General features: G+C 43.1%; 2 protein-coding genes across 2 annotated transcripts in view; both read right to left on the bottom strand.

The window, feature by feature from the left end:
• The window catches only part of LOC132386463 (NACHT, LRR and PYD domains-containing protein 12-like), a 235,372-nt gene that overhangs the window by 194,156 nt on the left and 18,082 nt on the right, over positions 1 to 23,134 (bottom strand). The window lies entirely within an intron of this gene.
• Positions 1 to 23,134, bottom strand: part of LOC132386460 (NACHT, LRR and PYD domains-containing protein 3-like) — a 40,508-nt gene that overhangs the window by 1,072 nt on the left and 16,302 nt on the right. The window contains exons 4-12 of the mRNA XM_059958754.1: positions 21,154 to 21,435; positions 19,189 to 19,355; positions 13,808 to 13,979; positions 13,642 to 13,707; positions 2,209 to 3,946; positions 1,088 to 1,174; positions 760 to 930; positions 434 to 604; positions 123 to 290 (exon numbers count right to left, since the gene is read on the bottom strand). Coding sequence (XP_059814737.1) covers positions 123 to 290; positions 434 to 604; positions 760 to 930; positions 1,088 to 1,174; positions 2,209 to 3,946; positions 13,642 to 13,707; positions 13,808 to 13,979; positions 19,189 to 19,355; positions 21,154 to 21,435 — 3,022 coding nt within the window. The remainder of the gene's footprint in view (positions 1 to 122; positions 291 to 433; positions 605 to 759; positions 931 to 1,087; positions 1,175 to 2,208; positions 3,947 to 13,641; positions 13,708 to 13,807; positions 13,980 to 19,188; positions 19,356 to 21,153; positions 21,436 to 23,134) is intronic.

Raw genomic sequence — 23,134 nt, 5'->3', positions numbered from 1 at the left:
GAGATGAAATAAACAGTTTACACATCAGTTTCAGTAACAGGGGACGAGGATAATGTTTCAACATGCTTACAGACCAGTATCCCTGATATTTTATCACATTGAACGTTAGCACAAACACTCACCGGATCCACTCCAGATTTGGGAGGGTCAATGTGAGGCGACAGAGAGCGGGTGCTGATCGGTCTGTGAGGGAGTTAATTCCCAGGTTCAGCTCCGTCAGTGATCTGTTTGTACTGAGTGCGGAGACGAGATGCTCGGCACCAGAATCCGTGAGACCAACCTTCTTCAGCCTGCAGATAACGAGAGAGAGTGGGAATGAAAGACAGAGAGACAGGGTTGGTACAAATCCCCAGTGTTTATCAGTAACTGATAAACCATTAATGTTCAGACACCCGGTGACTGTAAACACAATCTCCCACAGTTTGGTACTTACTCCAGTTTCTGTATTTTACACTCCGGGTTCCCCAGAGCCGCAGATACCAGTTTCACTCCTGAATCTCCCAGTTTATTATCACTCAGGTCCAGCTCCGTCAGTGATGGGTTTGTACTGAGAGCGGAGACGAGATCCTCAGCACCAGAATCTGTGAGACCGACATCCCTCAACCTGGAGATGAGAGAGGCAAACAGTGAATAACACAGAGATACAGTAGACGGTACAAATCCCCAGTGCTTATCAGTAACACAATTACTGATCACATTAATGTTCAGTGTCAGACACACAGTGACTGTATTTAAAATCTCCAACAATTTGGTATTTACCCCAGTGTCTGTATTTTACACTCCGGGTTCCTCAGAGCCGCAGACACCAGTTTCACTCCTGAATCACGCAGTTCATTTTCACTGACGTTCAGCTCCGTTAGTAATCGGTTTGTTCTGAGAGTCGAGACGAGATCCACGGCACCTGAATCTGTGAGACCAACATGGTTCAGCCTGGAGGTGAGAGAGAGAGTGAGGGTGAAGGTCACAGAGAGACAGGAGACGGTACAAATCCCCAGTGTTTATCAGTAACACAATTATGGATCATATTAATGTTCAGTGTCAGACACCCAGTGACGGTAAACACAACCTGCGACAGTCTGGTACTTACCACAGTTGCTGTATTTTACACTCCGGGTTCCTCAGAGCCGCAGAAACCAGTTTCACTCCAGAATATCCCAGTTTATTTGCCCCAAGTCTAAAGCCAAACAGACAAATTGATGAAAAAAGTGATTCAAAAACCGTGAGTCTGAGAAAACCTCTCTCACTCGGATATTTCAGGAAACATTAAAATCTTCAGTAAATCAGTGATCGGAGTTCCCATCACTGTCAATGTCCCTCACTGACTAGCTCCAGGGTATTCACCGAATGTCAGTAATTTAGTCTGTCGGTGTGACACTGTAAACTGCACACATTCTGTCTCACCCCCAGACGGTGAAAATAAGCGTTACTGACTTGAGAGCATTGGTAGGGTCAGGGCAGAAATGTGGGAGATATACCCATAGTGAGGAGGATTTGTGAATTATAATTCACAAATTATAATTCCGATAGGAGATGTGGAAGAGGCACCACCTGAGGAAAAGGGATAGGAAGACAGAACATGTAGGAGTAAGGGTAATGGGGAAGAGAGATCCAACAGGAGGCAGGAGAATGGGGAAGAATCCATAATGATAGGTTGATCCAGTAAAATATTGCACGGAAGGGGTGTGTCTGAACTGAGACACAAATTTGGAAGGGGAGATGAGCCCATTGATTCTGAGTATCTAGTAGTGAATGATGGTGATAGTCACACACGGGGAAGGGCAGGGGAGGACAATCTCACAATGGTATTTCTTTCCTTCTCACTGGGACAGTCTGCTGACGGTCTCTTGTCCCTCACCGGGAAGGGGGTGTGAATCTCTGACCCACCTGCTGCAGTCAGTGTCGGTCTGGGTGTCAGTAACAGTGAGAAGGAACATTGTCAATGGACGTGTCACAGGCAGCGAGATACACGGTTATTCCTGCGATTTACTACCATTAAACCAATGGCCGTTGTTCACTGATCTGATGAAGTCTCCAACATCCCTTCACAAGGAATCACAGAACCTTCTCGTCCTGGGAATTACTGACCTATACCCTGGTTATTTGACACAGTCTTTTATTACCTAATATCCTACAGTTTTACCCAACTCGTTTTACATTGAAACAGCACAATGGAACAGTTTCATAGTTCAGAGAGACAAATCAAGTTACCTCAACTCCTGGCACTTGTGCAGCCCGGGTCCCAGCCGCTGGATTCCTTCACACTGAATGTGACAGTTCTCCACGTCGAGGTGTTTTATCGTATCACAGATTCCGATGACATGAGACAGGACCGCGCAGTCAATCGGGGTCAGAGTCATTCCACTGAATGAAAGTGCTTTCACAGATCCCAGTGCGGCCTGAGCCAGCCAGCGATTCTGAGACTCAAACAGATAGTGCAATGTGTTCAAGAGGCTCCTTTTACCAGCTTCACTCCTCGTGTTTCCACTCTGGCATTTAACCTCCTCCTTCACCCAGTCAATTACCTGGCAGGTTGCTTCATGAGGAAATGGACCCAGAAACTCCTCCAGGGTCCGAGTTGTCATTGGGGAGGAGAGACCAGCAACAAAACGGAGAAATACCTCAAATCGCCCATCTGTCGTGTTCTGGGCTTCAGTGAGGAATTTCAGGATATTCCCGGGATGTGGATTCAGGAATTGTGCGACTGCAGCTACAAACTCTTGGATAGTGAGGTGTGGGAATGTGTACACCGCACACGGGGGAGCATCCCCTCCTTCCAATAGCTCCATCAGGAACCCGGACAGGAACTGGGAAGGCTGCAGATTGTAGTTGATCAAATCCCCATCTGTAAACACAATCTTCTTCTCGGACACTCCTCTGAAGGCCATCTGACCAACCCTGAGTAACACATCACGGGGATTCTCAATCTCACGGCCGTGGTTTTTCAGTATGTTGTAAATATAGTAGGAGTACAGTTGGGTGATGGTCTTGGGAACACGCTGCGGGTCCTTGACTCTTTGTGTGAAGAAGGGACCCAGTGCCAGAGCGAGGATCCAGCAGTAGGAGGGGTTGTAGCTCATGGTGTACAGGATCTCGTTCTCCTTCACGTGCTTGAAAACAGCTTCCGCCACCGTCCGATCTTCAAAATGTCTGATGAAATATTCCTTCCGTTTTTCATCAACCAATCCCAGGATTTCCGCCCAGACACTAATCTCTGCCTTTTCCAATAAGGGTAATGCAGTGGTTCGGCTGGTCACCAGCACTGAACACCCTGGGAGCAACTTACCCTGGATTAAACTGTACACAATGTCAGACACTTCACACCACCACTCGGGATCTGAGCACTGGTGGTCGCATTCTGTATCTCTTTGATTGTCAGCAAAATGAATTGTGTGCTTAAATTCATCCAAACCATCAAATATAAACAACAATCCCTCTGGGTTTTTCCAGACCTCTCTCAGGATATTCCCAAAGTAAGGATACTGATCCAAAATCAGTTCCCTCAAGTTTATCCGACAATTAATGGTGTTTAAATCCCGGAATTTGAAATTGAAGACAAACTGGAATTGCTGATATATTTTCCCTGTGGCCCAGTCGTAAACAATCTTTTGCACCATTGTTGTTTTCCCAATCCCAGGGATTCCGACCAATGCTGCGGAACTCCCAGATTTGGATTTAGTCTGGGAAAAGGTGCTCTGGAACAAATGATCTATCCCGATTTTTTCCAGCTGTCCACTGGGATGCTTCTGTCTCCACTCCTCGTGGACTCTGCCTCTTGCCAGTAGCTCATGTTCCACCAGACTCCGATGTTGAACAGTAGAAATGACCGTGAGCTCAGCGTATCGATCAACCAGCTGGAAAACCTTCACCTTCTCCCTCATCAGGATCGTGTTCACTCTCAGTGTTTCAGTCTGTGCCTGCAGAGTCTCCTTGTGTATCTGTTGAACGTCTTTCATGGGAACAGAGAACATAGTCAAAATATTCAGTAGCTCAACTGACAAAGAATATTATAACTGCATTTCAAGATTCAGTGTTTGAGATTACATGAATTAATTCAATGCATCCATGGATATTAGGACATAAAGTAAAATGCTGTTAACAGACATCGGAACTAACAGCGATTTATGTCTTAGAAAAGATACAATACTGATATTGTGATACTAGTTACATGTGAAGGCGAACATTCCCCTGATATCCTATTGCAATCCTGACTGCACATCCGACACAACAACATTTCACACGATTTAATGCATTGTTTGCATCATTATCAAACGATGTTAATGTTGATTTGCTGTGGAAATATGGAGAGCAGGACACTGTGCATTTTGGCAAGTGTCCACTGCTCTCGCATCGAAACAGGAGCAGAATATGCGGGAAATACTCCGGTCGGGCAGCCTCTGTGGAGAGAGTCACAGTGATGTTTCGTAATGATAACGCAACGGAATGAGAAGAAAGAAAGCTAGTAGTTTTTAATTTCAGTGATGGAGGAGGGGTGGAAAACTGGAGATGAATCTCCATGAATGGGAGAGACCAGAAGCATCTCAGTGATGGACGTCGTATTTGTCAGAGAGCTTAGTGAAGTGTTAGCAACTGGTGACGATCACTCTGTGAGACACTGTATTGTTGACAACAATAAATCGGTAAATTGCCATATTATTGACACATGCACCGAGGTACAATAGACAACCTTTCTGCATGAGACGCAAATACATCATTTCATCATATCAGCGCAATGAGGCCGTACAAGGAAAAAGAGAACAGAATAGCTCAGGGAAACAGTGTTTCAGTTGCTGAGAAAATGCAGAGCAGGCAGACAATAAGGTACAAGGCCAAAGGGTCATTGGCAGGTCAGATTTTAATTGAACTACGCTGCTAAACTGCAGAGATCCTCACCTAAAACTACTGTACTGTAGCCTCAGATATTTGCTACTAATGTGTAAAGGCTGCAGACTGAGGCTGTCACTTTTAAACACCATTGCAAAGCCTTTATATTGAACCTTCATTTTGTCTTTTATTTCCTAGTTTGCACTTTATCCCATTGTAATGCACTATGAACTACATCGTCATGATAAGAATTGCTTTATTAATAGGTTATGATTTATTTTTTCTAAGCTCAAACTGGTTTTGCCTGAGGTGCAGGCAAACTAAACACACTCATCTCTCAATTGATAGGAAATTCCGGACTACTCTAGTGGTGTTTAACATTGTTGCTTTCTGTGGATTTACATAAATATTCCTTTGTAGAACTAATTGTTTAATGTTAATATGTAGTGACTTTGGGATGATACCAGTTGCAGATATTACTACTGGGACATAGTGCTGCACAGTCTTTCAGTTTATTTTGCTAATTCAGCAGATTTCTGCTGTTTTTCAGCAATTGATTTCTGTATGTCACGTGTGTTTGGAATGGTTATGTCTAATCAGTAAGTAAGTTCTTCTTGCCTTTTTATCCTGGATACATAGTCCTATCTGTAAAGATGGATCAGCCATAGTGTAATTTGCAGAACTCTGATTCTAAAACTGAATCAGTTTTGTCTTTATAGTAAGGTACTGTGTCTTTTAAGAATGTGCACTGTGAAGCAATATTTTGATGAATGATGCTTTCCACTGTAATTAATCAATACTGCAAGATCTTGTAATGTGTTGGATTGTATCTCTTGTCTTTGTCTGAATTTATCATCTTCAATTTGTTGGTCTTTTGCTTTTGTATTTTAGATATTTTTGTGCTAACCAACTGTTCCCATGTTGCCATAAGAAATCCTTCTGTTTCTGGGATGAAACCTTCAATTCAGAGCCAGCCGTTCTTGTCAAAATCTAGTCTGCTCAAATCGTGGCGATATCTTCCATGGATGGACGTTGTTCCATTCGTTATCTTTTTAGAACCATAGAACCATAGAACATTACAGCACCAAACAGGCCTTTTGGCCTTTCATGGCTGTGCCAAACCATTTTTCTGCCTAGTCCCACTGACCTGCACCTGGGCAATACCCCTCCAAACCCCTCTCATCCATATACCTGTCCAAGTTTTTCTTAAATGTCAAAAGTGAACCCGCATTCACCATTTCATCTGACAGCTCATTCCACACTCCCACCACTCTGCGTGAAGAATCCCCCCACCCTAATGTCCCCTTTAAACTTTCCCCCCTTCACCCTTAACCCATGTCCTCTGTTTATTTTTTTCTCCCCTAGCCTCAGTGGCAAAAGCCGGCTTGCATTCACTCTATCTATACCCATCATAATTGTATATACACTCTAACAAATTTACCCTCATTCTCCTACACTCCAGGGAATAAATTCCTAAACTAGTCAACTGTTCTCTGTAGCTCAGTTTCTCGAGTCCCGGCAACATCCTTGTAAACCTTCTCTGCACTCTTTGAACATTATTAATATCCTTCCTGTAATTCGGAGATCAACACTGCACACAATACTCCAATTTCGGTCTCACCAATGTCTTATACAACCTCACCATTACATTCCAACTCTTATACGCAATACTTTGATTTATAAAGGACAATGTACCAAAAGCTCTCTTTACTACTCTTGTCTCGCTGTGACGCCACTTTTAGGGAATTTTGTATCTGTATTCCTAGATCCCTCTGTTCTGCTGGACTCCTCAGTGTTGAACCGCCCCTCGCTTTCGCCTCAGACCCTGATACTCTATCGTTTATCAGTCTGGCCAAGAGCTTAAATCATCATCCAAGCACCACTTCACTCACTTCGATACGGTCTGGGGGCGTAGACTCCGGTATCGTCCTGTACCCGAGTTTTCAACTTCAACCCGGCCCCCAGTGCCTTCCAAACATCTGGTTCTGTCACTTCAATACTCCGGGGAACTGTACCCAACATTTCCAACTCGGCCTGGTGCACAAGTCAATCGGACTTCGGGATTCTCCTGGCTCACGGCCTCAGCCCTGCCGCATCAAATTGCCTCCAAGTCCAAAGGAAAGTTATAGGCTATTGCTTAACCTCAGCGCGTTCGAGTGCACATAATGTGTTCCTAAAACTTTTCATTTCAGTCCCTCTTTTTTTCTTTTTAAGTTTTCCAGATCGGTAACAGACCAACGTATTGCGCCAAAAGAATATTAATATAGGTATAGCGAAAGCGTTTGTCACTATGCTGCATTTTGACCGTTGCATTGCCGATTTTCTTAAGCATTGAAGTAAATTCCAATTAAGCATTTCCCTTTATTGCAGTATGAGGTATTCTCATTGTTTGTTGATATCGACAATACTTATATATTTCATATTCATCCATCGGTTGCATTGTATTCTGCTGACGGCACAGGGGAAAAAGTGGTTCCTTGTGTGAATGTCCTCAAGCTCCAGTACCTCCTCCCCAACTGTAGCAATAAGAATTGGGCATGGCATGAGTGCTGCGGTTCCTAACTGATGGATGTGCCTCTTCGGAGCATCGGGCTTTGAAGATGTAAAAAGACCCTGATGGTAGTTATATACAAACCCCCAAACAGTAAAAGGATGTGATCGCAAAGTTACAACGGGAGATAGAAAACGCATGCCAAAAGGTAAATGTCACAATTGTCATGGGGGATTTCAATTTGCAGGTAGGACTGGATAGTCAGGATGTTGTGGGATTCCAAGAGGGGAAATCTCTTGAATGCCTGTGGTTGAGACCACTAGCGGATCAGCTATTTTGGATTGCGTATTGTGCAATAGACTGGAATTGATTAGAGAGTATTAGGTAAAAAACCCTATCGGGGTAAGTGACTATAATATGATGGCCTTCACCCTGAAATTTGAGAAGGAGGTCAGATATATCAATATTACAGTGGAGTAAAGGAAATTATAGAGGCATGAGATAGGAGGTGTGCAGAATTGATTGGAAAATAACACCGGCAGGAATTACGGCAGAGCAGCAATGGCTGGAATTTCTGTAAGCAATTCAGATGGCACATGATATATACGTCCCAAGGAGGAAGAAGCGTTCCCAAAACAAGAAGACACAACCGTGGCTAACAAAAGAAGTCAATCCCAAAGAGAGTGAGCATAACAGAACAGTGGGAAATTAGAGGAAGCTTTTAAATATCAATAAATATCAACTAAAAATCATGAAGTTAAAGATGGAATATGACAGTAAGCTAGACAATTATATAAAAAGTCGATTCCAGAAGTTTCTTCAGATGCATAAAAGAGAAGAAAGAATGGATATTGGACCGCTGTAAAATGAGGCTGAAGATGTATTAATGTGGGACAAGCAAATGGTGGACGATCTGAAAAAGTATTTTGCATCAATCTTCATGTAGAAGACATGAGCAGTATGGTGGAAGTTCCAGGTATTGACGGGTCATTAGTGTCTGAAGTTACTATTACTACAGAGAAGGTTCTTTGGAAGATGAACGATCTGAAGGTAGACAATGTTGGGATCAGATAGGATGCTCAGAGATCTTGACACCTTTTTGAAGACAGGTGTGTGCCCCCTCATCTTACTTTTTGTGAAGTCCAATATCAATTCCCTTGTCCTGCTGACATTGTGTACAAGATTGTGGCTACAACACCACTCAACATGCTGAAATGTTTCGCTCCTCTACGCACTTCCATCACCATCTGAAACTCTGACAATAATAGTTGTGTCTTCAGCAACGTTAGAGATAGCACTAGAGCTGCGTCTAGCCACACAATTATGGCTGCAGAGAGAAAAGAACAGTGGGATAAGCAAACATCATTAAGTTGCGCCAGTATTGATTATCAGCGAAGTGGAGATATTATTTCCATTCCGCACAGACAGTGGTCTTCTGGTGAGGAACTTAACGATTCATTTGCAGTGATAGGTTCGGCAGCCCAAGTTCGGGAGCTTTTTGATCATACCTGTTGAAACGATCATGTTATACCGGACGTAAGTATTATTAACCTCTAGGTGATCAATGGCCACGGAAAGAGCCAATGAAATCGCATCCGCTGTAGACAAATAGTGGTGATATGCAAATTACATTGGGTCTATGTCCTAGCTGAGGCAGGGGTTGATTCAAGCCATAGTCAACCTCTCAATGTCCTTCATTGTGGAACTGAGTGCTGCGGGAAATAGTCATTAAGGCATCTCACCCTGTTCTTCTTGGGAATTGGTATGACTTCTCCCTATTAAAGCAGGTGGGAACTTACAATCGGAGCAATGAGAAGTTGAAAATACCATTGAATACACACGACAGTTAGTTGACCCAAAATTTCAGAGCCCTACCAGGTACGGCATCAGGGCAGCTCCCTTGCAAGCACTTAACATATTGAAAGACCTTCCGAGATCGGCTTCCGAGTCAAAGATCCCAGGGTCAGTGGATGCTGCCGTGACCCTCATTGCAGTAGTTGTATTCTCCATTTCAATGCGTGCATAAAAGCTGTTAATCCCCACTGGGAGCGAAACTTCTCCGCAATTCATTGTAAGTTTGCGCTTTGTGGGAAGTAATGGCCTGTAAGCACTGCCAGAGTTGACGTGCATCCAATTACGCCTCCAACCTCAATCAGAATGGTTATTTTGCTCATGAGATAATCCTCCGTATGTCATACCTGGCCTTCTTGCGCAATCTTGGATCACCACACTTTAATGCACCGATATTTTCCTTCCCCAGACGTTTACAAATCTCTTGGTTCATCTACGGTTTTTGATTCAGTTATGTATAATATATTCTGGTAGGCATAGACATATCCACACAGGTTTTTAGAGTTAGTGATAACTGAGGAGTATTTATTCAGATTTGAATAAAAACGCTGAACAGTCCAGTCTATGAACTCAAAGTTGTTTTGTAAGTGCTCCTGTGTCTCCTGTATCTACACCTTATTGGTCCCCTCTACTGTTGCTGTGGTCTTCAATATCTATCCATAGATCAGACTTTCCAAATTGCAAGTGTAGGATGGCACTGTAAGTGAGATGATGGTAGCATCACAGTGGTCCTATGTGTTACTCCTCTGGTTCCACAAGTGATATGTTGTTAATAACTATTTAGAGACTGTTTCACGCTAGCTCGGTTAAAAACCCCCAAGACGACGGGGAAAACATCAGGGTGTGCTGTTTTTTGATGCCTGTCGCCCCGCTCAATAGAGACTGTTGGACTCGGGCCTGTGGTGGGCTATACACAGCTACCAAGATGATGGCTGATAACTCCCATGAGAGATAAAATGGAGTATAGTTTTTCCCAAGATTTTCCAGGTTCAGAGAGCAGGACTGGAATAGAACTGCCATGTTTGTACACCACCAGCAGTGGATAATGAAGCATGCTCCTACTCCTCTGCCTTTGAAATATTCATCAGTCCCATCTTGATAGTAAATGTGATGTCAGCAATCTGTAAAACTGCATCTAGAATGACAGGTATATCCAGGTCTCCCTCAAGCAGAAGAACACAACAATCCGGAATATCCTTCTGAACAACAATCATCCTCTGCAAACTTCGATTATATTTTCCAGAAACTGTATATCTGTCAGCAAAATTGCATGCAAGTATGAACCCTCTTCTCCGTAAACAAACTTTTAATCCAGCCCAGTTTCTGCTTTCTGCTTTCCGTAAAGGGGAAACGCTCTAGCGACTGGAGACCAGCATCCGATATTTATCAGCTTTGAGTAGCAATAGTGTAGCAATAGAGATTTTAGCCGCCTTAACATGATGTTGCTTCTGCATTATTTAAGTGTTTAATTGTGGATTCCAGCTCTAGAAATCTAACATGAGAATATTTGATTTATTTCCATCAGGGCTGCTTGCATGAGTGGCCATCTTAATGATACTACAAAATCTGTTGTATGTTCTGCACTTATCAAGACCAAAGTTGATGTTTCTATCTTTTCAAAATAGCTCTACTATTTGAATTAATTGTTGTACCTTTTATGGATGGAGACTATAATTTTAATTCATCCATGTATCCATGTATAGAAGGTATGCCAAGGTATAATTTGTTTGTCTGTATGTTTTAATTTGCTAATTTGTTACCCTATCTTTATACAATTCAGTAAATTAGAGAGAAAATTTTAAACCAGGCAAAACCACCGTGGATTCAGAGTCGCACTGAGAAATATCTCGTTTTATTTATTGGTGGTTGTTCTTTTTTGATTGAGAATAGACAGAGCGATTTGAGCACGCCAATGCTTCATCATATATTGTGCGAATTTCACAAGTGTTGTGTGTATTTATGTACATTATGAACTATTAACAATGACTGTGGGACAGAATCAAATGTTTTTGATAGTCATTGTAACAAAGTGAATGATTTTTTGCTTTTCCTGTTGGCTTGAATTGGCTATTCTCAGTTGTTCCTTACAGCCTTTCATACCCTTACCGCACACTTTCTGCTCTTCGCAAGTATATTGTGGTTACCTAAATGAGCGGTGATTAGTAGTGAGATGCATGATGTTAAATTTCATATTTAGATTGTAAAACAATAGGACGCTATTTTGATGGGTTATTTGTGATTTCTCCTTTAGGCAAAAGATCCGTTTTATCTTATTATTCAAAAGTAATTATTATTATCTCACCTCTTTCAAGTATGGACTTTTTAAAAAATTAAACAGCAGATGTTTCTTCTGGATAATCCCAGAGGAGGGGACGTCCTCACCACTCCCCTCAAATGCACCCTAATAAAATGTCTGAGGATCTTATGTTTCACTGAAATCTAATCTTAAATGTCTAAACTCCAACAGGTATAAACTCAGTCTTCCTTCATAAATCATGTGAATAAAACTCCAGAAGAGGTAATTTGCTCTGTTGTTTTATGCCAGTGGCTTACAACTCGCAGAATACGCCTTATTATATCTAATAAATGTTATGAAATGTGTTGCTTTTTGGCACAGTAGAGCACAGGACATAAAAACTAGTATAATTGACAATAAGAAATGAAAGAACTATATACCGCAAAGCAGGATTAGCAAGGTCATGTTCATGGACTGTTCAGAAGGCTAACTTAGAAGAAGAATCTGCTCCTGAATCAATTTGCATCAATTGCAAATCAGGGAAAGAAAACCCATCAACAACACGGACAATACAATCCGATGGAATGCAACACTGCAAGAAGTGTAATTTAAATAACAGATGAATGAATCAATTGATCAGATGGTCAGTTTTTTTTACAAGTGCTGCTGAAGGATTAGTGGTGCTGACATTGTAAGAACCTCTCAGCTCTTCTTCAACAAAGCATCATATCACATTTATGGAGAAAAGAACTGAGACTTTGATTTACATTACACTTAAAACAGTGAACCTCTTCAGGACTCATGCCAATAGGTTCAGAAACAGTTATTATCCCTCAACAAATAATTCCTCAAACAGAGCAGAAACTACACTTGCCCCATTGGATTGTTCCCACATCCTATGAATCCGCTTATATATTTATTATTATGTATTTCTTCTGTATTTTCAGTCTTTTGTATCTTGCAGACTGTTTGTCCAACCTGTTCGGTACAGTCCTTCACTGGCCCTATTATGGTTATTGTACTTATTGAGTATGCCAGGAACAAAATGAATCTTAGGGTCGCATATGGTGTCATATGAGGGGTGATAATAAACTTACTTTTTACTTTGATATTATATGTATTGTGAATAAGAGCTCATCTTAACATAGAATGTGACCTTTTATTAGTCTTAGAAATGCAGAATTAAATTTGTCCTTGATACTTTCAGGTTTATGTATCTTCTGCCCAATGAAGAAGTGAAAATATTTGAGTTGGATTAAGATCAAGCAGCAAGACGATCCCCCGCCCCCTGCGTGAGGTCCTCTGAAATTTACCTTTCAATTCATTGTACTCTTGCTCTAAGATAACTAACCTAGATGTCCCGACTTTCAACATTCTATGTAACTCCCTAAAATCTCTCTTCAGGACCTAATCACATTTCCTACTTGTGTCATTTGTGCCAATTTGTTTCAAGACGTCTGGCTACTTTAGAATGCTATGGATCCATTCTGAGACATCCGTGACACTGACACCTGGGAAGCAACATACCATCTGTGTATCTCTATCGTGCCCACAGAACCTCGTCGCTTATCCTCCGACAATGGAATTTCCTATCACCACTGCCGTCCTATTCACCTCTCGTCCCTTCTAAGCCACAACACCAGACTCAGTCCGAGAAACCCTGTGATGCAGCTCTCCCTGGTTAGACATCCTCTTCAACAGTATCTAAAGTGGTATACTCATTATAGAGGGAAACGGCCACAAGTAGACTCTGCACTGATTGTGCATTTCTTTTCCTTCTCCTGACAGTCACCCAGCTCACTGTCTCTTGCCCCCTCCCTGCAGCTCCTATCCATCACCTCCTCATTCTCCCGTATGAGCAAAACGTCCTCGAGTTGCTACTCCAGTGCTGTAGCTGGGTGCACCTGCCGCTGTTCTCGTTGTCCAGGAGACTGGAAGTCTCCAAGAACTCGCACATCTCAGAATAGTACAAAAGACTGCCCCTGGAAGTACTCTCACTCCACGCTCCACTCCTGTGCCCTAACAGATAAGGAATGCGGAATTACTAACAAAAAAGGAATCTTACCAGATACTTCCCATAGCCCAAGCCTGAAGAGCCAAAACTACATCACACTCTGACCCACTCACAGCAATGATGGTCTGATGAATGATCGCTTCACTTGCCCTTGCATTATTTTGAATGATTAAGAAAGACAGATAACGTATAAAGAAGTGACCCACGACTGGGAATGTCATCACTCACCTATCAGTTGAGTGGGTAATTCAGATAACCCTCGGGCGATGTCAATGTATTCCTCTGGATCAGGGTCTGTTTAATTCAAAGAAAAACGTCCTTGAAAACAGAACTAAAATAATGTAAACTGTTTATTTCAATGTGCCTTTGTGTTCAGTGCGTGGTTTTAACATACCGAGCTTCTGTATTTCCCTCAGTATTCTGTCCAACTTCGGTAACTCAGTCCTCCATGTCACAAAGGATTCCCACATCGCCCTCCGAGTCCGGGAGCCTTTGCCCATCACCAAACTGAGGAAGAGTCTGGAACTTTCTGCCCGTTTTCCCTTCTCTGTCAGCTCAGTGAGTTTCTATAAAAGGAAAACAATGAATTTATTGTGGAGCAGATAGAAAGTCAGAAAGAGTTTACATATGATCCTGTAAGCTCCTGTTGCTTTAATAAGAATTGAATAAATTTAAGAATTTATGTCTGACATGTTAGATGTTTCTTCTGGCACAACAACTTCTGATATAAAACCTACACCACATATTTAGCCATAGGTTTGAGGATTAGTGCAGCAAAGACTTCTATGAATGTTATTTTTCATCCAAAGAAAAAATTTCCAGGGACGTTCCTGATAGGGTCTGCATTACCACAATTATGCGGAAACAAAGCAGAGTAAATCAGCATGTAACAACAAAAGCAAGAGTGAGGGGGGGGGGGGCTGAGGGAGCAAAAAAAAATGAATTTTGGGACCGAATCTCAGACACATGGGGAGAAAATTGAATTTTCAGAAGCTGAAATGCAGGTAATCAGAACAGCCACATTCAGATTAACAGGCATTCAGCATGGCCTGGAACATATACGGGTGGGAATCATATCTGAAAATACATGTTAAATAACTACTATTACAAATCCAATGTTGACTCTTCATCCCTATTTGACCGTTGAGGAGTAACAGTTTATAACTGCTGATGAAGATAAATCACGTAGCCATGAGCGGGGATCTCCAGGATGAAGACCCGGTGCTGATGAAGGAACGATGAGATTTCCCAAAGTCAGGGTGAGCTGAGACGTGAAGTGGATGCGCCAGGTGGCGGTGAGCAACATATCCACTGCCTAGCTGTGGTTTGATGGATTTGCAGGTTTGGGAGATGCAATCAGTGCTACTGAACTTCTGCACAAACTGCAGACAGTTCCTGACGGAGCAAAAGGATACGTAAAATTTATTAACTTGATGCCAGAACCATCTACCCTGCGTGATGCTCAGCTTCAGCTGTTGGGGGTAACATGCCGAGGCAAATGCCGGCGGCACCATCTTCAAAGTAATGAAATGATTCACTTAAACGAGACACATGCAGCCCCTGTCCTGCCCTTACAGTCATGTTTTGTGTGGGATCCACTGACCGCCATGACGTGAATCGAATGAATTGACTTTCCTACTGACATTCTTAATATACTAGAGGAATAAAAATCTTTGTGTTACGTATCCATCTAAATGTGCAATGTGTAGTTTGAAGTAATTGATAATAAGTAGCAACACACAACAAATGCTGGTGGAACGCAGCAGGACACTTCGGCAGGACTAAGAGTCTCGACCCGAAACATCGACAGTGCTTCTGCCTATAGATGCTGCCTGGCCTGCTGCGTTCCACCAGCATTTTGTGTGTATTGCTTGAATTTCCAGCATCTGCAGATTTTCTGGTGTTTGTTTTCATAATAAGTAGTATGTACAACAGTCAATACAACATAGAAATACAGTTGTGTCAGCATGAAAAAATACAAGATTGCTCTTAATCAGGATATCAGGAGGGCCAGAATAAGGCACGAGGTTCCTTGAGCAGACAGGTGATTCCAAATATCAAGGGATTCCTCATACATGTCAAGAGCAAAAGGGTTGTAGGGGTCAAAATTGGTCCTCTGGAATATCAGAATGGTAATTCATGCATGGAGCCAAAGGAGATGGGGGAGATTTTAAATGCATTCTTTACATTTTTATATATACTCAGGAGACGGACAAAGTATTTTGAAGTGAGGCCAAACTGCATCAACTTCATAAGATCTATACACATTATAGATAAGGTGTCTGCTATTTTGAGGTGAATCAGGGTGGATAAATCCCGAAGGCCTGACTAGGTGTTGCTTGCGGGAGGCAAGTGTACACATTGCCACGGCCCGGGCAGAGATAATAAAATCATCCTTAGTGATATCAGAAGAAGCAAAGGACTAGAGGATAATCAAAGTTGGAGGGAGGAGAAGATGGTGGCGCGACGCAGCGCGCGTGGTCTCTCCGGTGAACGATATCTGTTATTTGTTAAGTAGGTTACCGTGCACATTTCTGATTTGATGGAGATACACGTGAGAGCGCGGAGGAACATCTGGAGAAACGTCTGAAATGCCTGCTCCGCTGCCGCTGCTACTGTGCGGTCCGGAATCTCCGGAGGAGAAGGCCTCTGACCCCTCGTCTTTGCTTGTTTCGGCTGCCGGGACGAGGTCGAAGGCCCTCGGCAGAGGATGGCGCTTGGGAGGCTGTATCGGCGGGGCTGGTCGGAGGCTCGATGTTTTCGGACGGACTCAGAGTCTGCTGTGGTCTGATGCTTCTAATGCATCAGTTGTTGGTGCCTGGAGGTTTATGGCAGGGAGAGTTTCTCCCTTTCTGCTGCCTGATATTGGGGCAATTGTAGTCGATCGGGACTTGAGACTTTTTTTAAGCGTGCCCATGGTCTGCTTTTATCAAATTATGGTATTGCTTTGCACTGCTGTAGCTATATGTTATAATTATGTGGTTTTGTCAATGTGAGTCTTTGTTTTGTCTGTTTTTTTTTTGTTTTGTTTCAGAAAGGATCTAAAATAACCCAGGGAATTATAGGTTGCTGAGCCTGACCCCAGTCGTGGGAACGTTACTGGAAGGTATTCCAAGGGTTGGAATATATTGGTACTTAGATAGACGTGGTGATTGGGAATCGTCAGCATAGCTTCATGTGTGGCAGGTCGTGTCTAATGAATAGAAACATATTAACCATACAGCACAATACAGGCCCTTCGGCCCACAAAGCAGTGCGGAACATATTCCTACTTTAGAACTACCTAGGCTTTACCTATAACACTCTATTTTTCTAAGCTCCATGTAGCCATCCAGCAGTTTCTTAAGGGACCCTATCGTTTCCGCCTCCCCCAAAGCCGCTGGCAGCCCATCCCACACACTCACCACTCTCTGTGTAAAAAAAAACTTACCCCTGACATCTCTGTACCTACTTCCAAACACCTTAAAACTATGCCCTCTCGTGCTAGCCGTTTCAGCCCTGGGGAAAGGCCTTTGACTACCCACACGATCAAAGCTTCTCATTATCTTGTACATCGCTATCAGGTCACCTCTCATCCTCAATCACTCTCAGAGAAACGGCCGAGTTCACTCAACGTATTCTCTTAGGACATGCTCCCCAATCCAGGCAGCATCCTTGTAAACATTCTCTGCACCCTTTCTATGGATTCCACGTCCCTCGCATAGTGAGGCGAACATAATTGAGCACAGTACTCCAAGTGGGGTCTGACCAGGGTCCTGTATAGCTGCAGTATTAACTCTAGGCTCTTAAAGTCAATGCACTGCATGCCTTCACAGAGGCACAGAGTCAACCTGCTTTGCAGCTTTGGGAGACCTATGGACTCGGACCCCAAGATCCCTCTGATCCTCCACACTGCCAGGAGTCTTACCCTTAAAGCTATATTTTGCTATCATTATTGACCTACCAAAATGAACCAGCTCACACTTCTCTGGGTTGAACTCCATCTGCCACTTTTCAGCCCAGTTTTGCATCCTATCAATATCCTGTGTAACCTCTGACAGCCCTGCACACTATTCATAAAACTCTCAACCTTTGTGTCATCAGCAGATTTACTAACCCATCCCTCCACTTCCTCATCCAGGTTATTTATAAAAAATCACGAAGTGTAGGGTTCTTAGAAAAAAAAGCACAGATTTTTTCAAGCAAGATACCCGGAAAGTTGCTGAAGGCAAGACATTGATGTTCTCTACATGAACTTTAGCAATGCACATGACAAGGTCCCACATAGGAGGTCGGTCAAGGAAGTTCAGTCACTCAGCATTCAAGATGTGTTAATAAAATGGATAAGACTTTGGCTTCATGGGGAAAGCCAGAGAGTGGTGGCAAATATTTGCCTCTCTGACTGGAGACCTGTGACGAGTGGAGTGCCGCAGTGATTGGTACTGCATCTGTTATTGTTTGCAGTCAATATCAATGATCTGTGTAATAACGCAGTTAACTGGTTCCGCAAATTTTGCGGAGGACACAAAGAGTGGTACTATAGTGGACACCGAAGAACACCAGAGCTTTCAGTGGCATCTGGACCAGCCGGAAACATGGGCTGAGCAATGGCAGATGGAGTTTAATACAGACAATTATGGTGTTGCACTTTGTAAGGACCAGCCAGGGTAAGTTTTGCACACTGAATGGCCAGGCACTGAAGAATGTGCTAGAAGAAAGGGATCTGGAAATAGAGGTACACAAATCATTGAAAGAGGCGGCACAGGTAGATAGGTTCGTAAATCATCTTTTGTAACTCTGGCCTTCATTAATCAAAATATTGATTATAGAGTTGGGATGCTATATTGAAGTTGTATAAGACGCCGGTGAGGCCTAATTTGGAGGACTGCGTGCAGTTTAGGTCACCTATCTGCAAGAAAGATGCAAATAAGATTGAAGGTGCGTAGGGAAAGTTGACCAAGATATTACTGGGACTGGACGGCATGAATTATAAGGAAATACTACTAACTGAATTCGCTCATAATACTTTGGGACGTAGAGGACTGAAGGGAGATTTGATAGAGGTTTACAGATAGGATAAACGCAAGCAGGCTTTAACTACTAACGTTCGGTTAGACTACGACTAGAGGTCATGGGTTAACACAAAATGTTCAAGGGGAACATGAGGAGGTACCTTTTCACTCAGATGGTCGTGAAAGTCTGGAACAAGCGGTCAATGAAAGTGGAGCATGCCAGGTGGATTTTGACTTTTAAGGGAAATTTCGATATGGATATGGATGGTAGTCGTATGGAGGGGCTGTGGTCTGTTTGGAGGTTGATGGGAGTAGGCAGTTGAAATGGTTCGGCATGATATAGCTGGCACAGTACTTCTCTATGACTCTTTGAATGGTCAGCCACCCATTTGTTTGGGAACTCAGATGGACAGCAGAGCAGGTGTGATTGGCAGCTTTCCCTCCCTCCTTCCCTCACTGACTGCAGTGAAGCCAGTGGGTCAACTGAACTTGACTGACAGCCCTGACGAGATGAGCATTGAATTGTAGTCTGAATGCCTTTCCAACAGTCCAGATATACAGCCACTGTTCTTATACCCCACTGATAAATACCGGAGAGGAAAATGTGACACTGAAACTGTAGTTCCCAACACTCCACACCTTACCAGATTTCAAAGCTGCGGCCAGTTCTTCTGCAGACAATTCAGGGATTTCGTTGGCCATGTAGAAATGTTAGAACATGTCGGAGATTAATATTGATCACTTTTCCCTCTGATACCAGTGACAATACATTAAATAGACTCACCCCATGTTCCTGTGCAGTGAAATGCCCCTCCTGTCTCAACATCCAACTGAGTCTTTCAACACCTCCTTCTATTGCTTGTTTCAGTCTGTCCCTGTAGAATTTCGTCAGTTGGTATAGTCGATATTCAGCCCTCTCTGCCAGGAGGTCAGAGATTGTAGACTCTGGGTCTGCGAAGATAAAAAGGAGGAAGTGGACACCAACCCAAATATGCCTCTTCTCCACCGCTTTTACAGCACTCACAGCATGTCTTGAAACTCCTGCCTTCAGCTACAAACACAGATTTTCTCCCCAACCAACACTAGCCTTAAAGCCAACCCAACAACCCTCTGGGAGTTACTTAACCAGAAGGACCACATTTGCGAGAAATCAAACTCCCCACTCTACCCCCTCATTCGGTTCAATTTAGGATGGACAATAACTGGTAGGGATTCCAATGATATTCGCTTACCAGAGATACTCTATCCATCCAGGTGTCCCTTAATTCACATACCGGAAATGCACTCTTCATTTGTACAGCTCCATATTTTCTAGTACACATTTCCAGTAGTGGGGTAACCGGTGCACCACTACATCACATGTACCAGTCCCACACATTTCCCCTCCCCTCTGACCTACCCTCCAATAAGACCTCACATTTACCCTCCAGATTGGAAGACAGCAAATGTCACATAACTTTTTGAAAAAGGATGTATCAAAAGACGGGGGGACATGTGGATGTCGTATACTTGGATTTCCAGAAGGCGTTCGATAAGTAGCCGCACAAGAGACTTAAAAATAAGATATGGATGCACGGAGTCGGAGGAAGTGTATTGGCATGGATAGTCGATTGGCTAACGAATAGAAGGCAGAGAGTTGGTAAAAATGGGTGTTTCTCCGGTTGGCAGTCTGTGGCAGGGGTCAGTGCTGGGCCCGCAGATGTTTACCATTCAGATTGATGTTTTGAAAGAGTGGACTGAGTATACCGTAGAAAAATTTTGCTGATGACACTAAACTGAGTGGAAAAGGAGATTGTACAGAGGATGTGGAGAGTCTGCAGAGGGATATAGATAGGTTAAGAGAGTAGGTCAATGTCTGGCAGATGGAATATAAACAATGCTGAATGCAATATCGTCCACTTTGGAAGGAATAATAGAAGAGCAAATATTATTTAAATGGTGAACGATTACAGCATGCTGTTGTGCAGAAAGACTTGGGAGAGCTTGTTCATGGATTGCAAAAAGTTGGCTTGCAGGTACAACAGGTTATTAAGAAAGCAAACAAAATGTTGGTCTTCATTGCTGGAGGGATTGAAATCAAGAGCAGGGAGCTCATGCTATAACTATACAGGGTACTGGTGCAGCCGCACCTGGAGTACTGCGTGCAGTTCTGCTCTCCATACTTGAGGAAGGATATATTGGCTTTGGAGGCAGTGCAGAGGAGGTTCTCCAGGTTGATTCCAGAAATGAAGCGGTTAACCTATGAGAGGAGAAAGAGTTGCCTGGGACTATATTCTGGAATTCAGAAGAATGAGAAGGGATCTTATATGAGCATACAAAATTTTGAAATGGATAGATATGATAGAAGTAGGAAAGTTGTTTGCATTGGTCGGTGAGACTAGAACTAGGGGACATTGCCTTAAGATTCAGGGGAGAAGATTTAGGAAAGAGATGAGGAGAAACTGCTTTTCTCAAAGAGTGGTGAATCTGTGGAACTATCTGCCCAGTGAAGCAGTTGAGGCTTCCTCACTAAATATATTTAAGATACAGTTCGATAGATCTTTACATAGTAAGGAAATTAAGTGTTCAGGGGAAAACGCAGGTTGATGGAGCTGAGTTTACAGACAGATCAGCCATGATCTAATAGAATGTCGGGGCAGGCTCGATGGGCTGGATGGCCTTACCCTGTTCCTATTTCTTATGCTCTTATGTTTTTATGTTCTCCTCCCTGCCACATTCTGCGAACACATCACCCTCATATTTCACTCACCCGCTCCTTGTTGGGGACTTGACCATTCCGTCTTTAATGAGCTTCCGAGCTCACAGACCGTGAGCCCACTTGTGCTGGTTCCAGAGCACGGATCAGTGTCCCTGATACCTCTATGTCTGGGCTGATTTTGTTCGCCTTTCTCTGCAGCCGGACTGCATCCACCTGGGACAACGCTCTCAATCCGACTCTGCTTTGGTACCTTGCTTCCCGTGTCCTGATCATCTTCCATCGATGCATTGCCTGGGAAGAATCTCTTGACTGCTGTCCAGAACCATTTCCCACCTGAAATAAATGATGAGTTGCAAGTTATACTGAAGTGATTTGGAGCTGAGCAGAACAAGGATTCACAATGGGTGGGCACAACTGAGCCAAAACTCTGGCTGACCAGATTTGGATTGGGACTGAGCTGGTGAACGTGAACTGCACTTCCTACTAGTTACTGATTCTGATAAACCGGTGACGGGACACATGCACTCCCAGAAAAAGAACAGTATAGACATAGTAATACTGATCACTATCTCGGCGCTGATGACCAGGAAATCTAAAGGGAACAGCGTCAGGTGATACCGGGAAATATTACTGAGTGTATTTTCCACAAGAAGAAAAATCCCTTAGTTACACGCTGTCCAATCGCCTGTGTCACACACAGATGAGTCACTGGATTACAGACTGTCCTATCCGTTTGATCACACATACTTTGTTCACTGTGCAACAAACTGTCCACACCACTGGGTGAAAAACAACTATTTGCTATGCATCTCCTGCCCTGTTTAATTTTACAGAATGAACCTATTCTTTGGTGCACCTTTCACGTTCATCTCAGTCCCCTTGTAAATGTACATAACCCCCTTCACTGTCCGTTCTACCACCAATATCGCTGACACCTGCAAACTTCCGAACAACATTAACAACTTTACCTACCTAATTTTTAAAATAAGGAGCAAACAGTAGACCTTGTGCCCATCCACACTGCAGGTCATAAGCCTCCAAACTGAATAGCCCGCCAATTATTAACCTTCGTATTCCTTCCTCCTAGCCAGTATTGTATCCAGATGGCTGGCTTGCCCGCAAGAAAATAACCTCAGTATTTTTGTGGTGTCTATATGTACACTGATAATAAATTCAATTAACTTTGAATCCCGGAGTTTCCAGGTATACAATGCGTGGAGTTGACAAAATGTTTGCCGTTATTAGCTGCAGCGCAGAATACAGGCGCAGGGAGATCTTGTGACAAGGCTATAAACTGTTGGTTGGATCAGTTGGAATAGTGTGTGCGTTTCTGGTAACAACACTACAGGAAGGATGTATTAATACCGGAGAGATTGCAAATCAAATTGAACATTTCAATTACAAGAGATTGGATTGGATGAGCACATTTTCTGATTCAGAGTCTCAGCTCAGGCTTAGATTATTCATTTCCCTTCATAGTTGCTGCCTGACCTGCTGAGTTCCTCCATCACTGTGTGTGTGTGTGTGTGTGTGTGTGTGTTACCCGCTCTAGATCCCACCTTGAAATGCAATGGGGTTCATTTTATTCCGACACACCAATAACATTACATTGACCCGATTCTTTTTTTTTTTGATTCAATGTTTGTCTCCTGTGGTTTTATTTTTCCTGTGATATTTCAGCATTCAAACTCTTTTTTTTTGAGATACCAAATTCACCATTTGTCCACAGCGCAGACATTCATTGGGGTATTAGAACACTGAAACAAACCACAGGTATATCTACATATCTGTAGTAAGTTGTCTCCTGATCCTTTGCCATTCCAAACGCTGGCAATGTTCTCGGCTCGGCTATAAAAAATACATTTCGTAAACTCCCCTCATCTCCTTTGCGCAGCAGCCAAGAAGACCAGAGGGGGTTGATAGCTGCCTTTCCAAAACATGAAATGCTGTGTTATCACACAATTTCTGAAATTGCGGAAAAGTTCCTATCAACTGGCACTGAGTTTTATTAATGAAAGTTGGCGATGTCTCA

Source organism: Hypanus sabinus, unplaced genomic scaffold, assembly GCF_030144855.1.
Source record: "Hypanus sabinus isolate sHypSab1 unplaced genomic scaffold, sHypSab1.hap1 scaffold_117, whole genome shotgun sequence".
In the NCBI taxonomy this organism is placed as follows: Eukaryota; Metazoa; Chordata; class Chondrichthyes; order Myliobatiformes; family Dasyatidae; genus Hypanus; species Hypanus sabinus.
The sequence above is the reverse complement of the archived record's forward strand: the minus strand, read 5'-3'. Positions and strand labels throughout refer to the sequence as shown.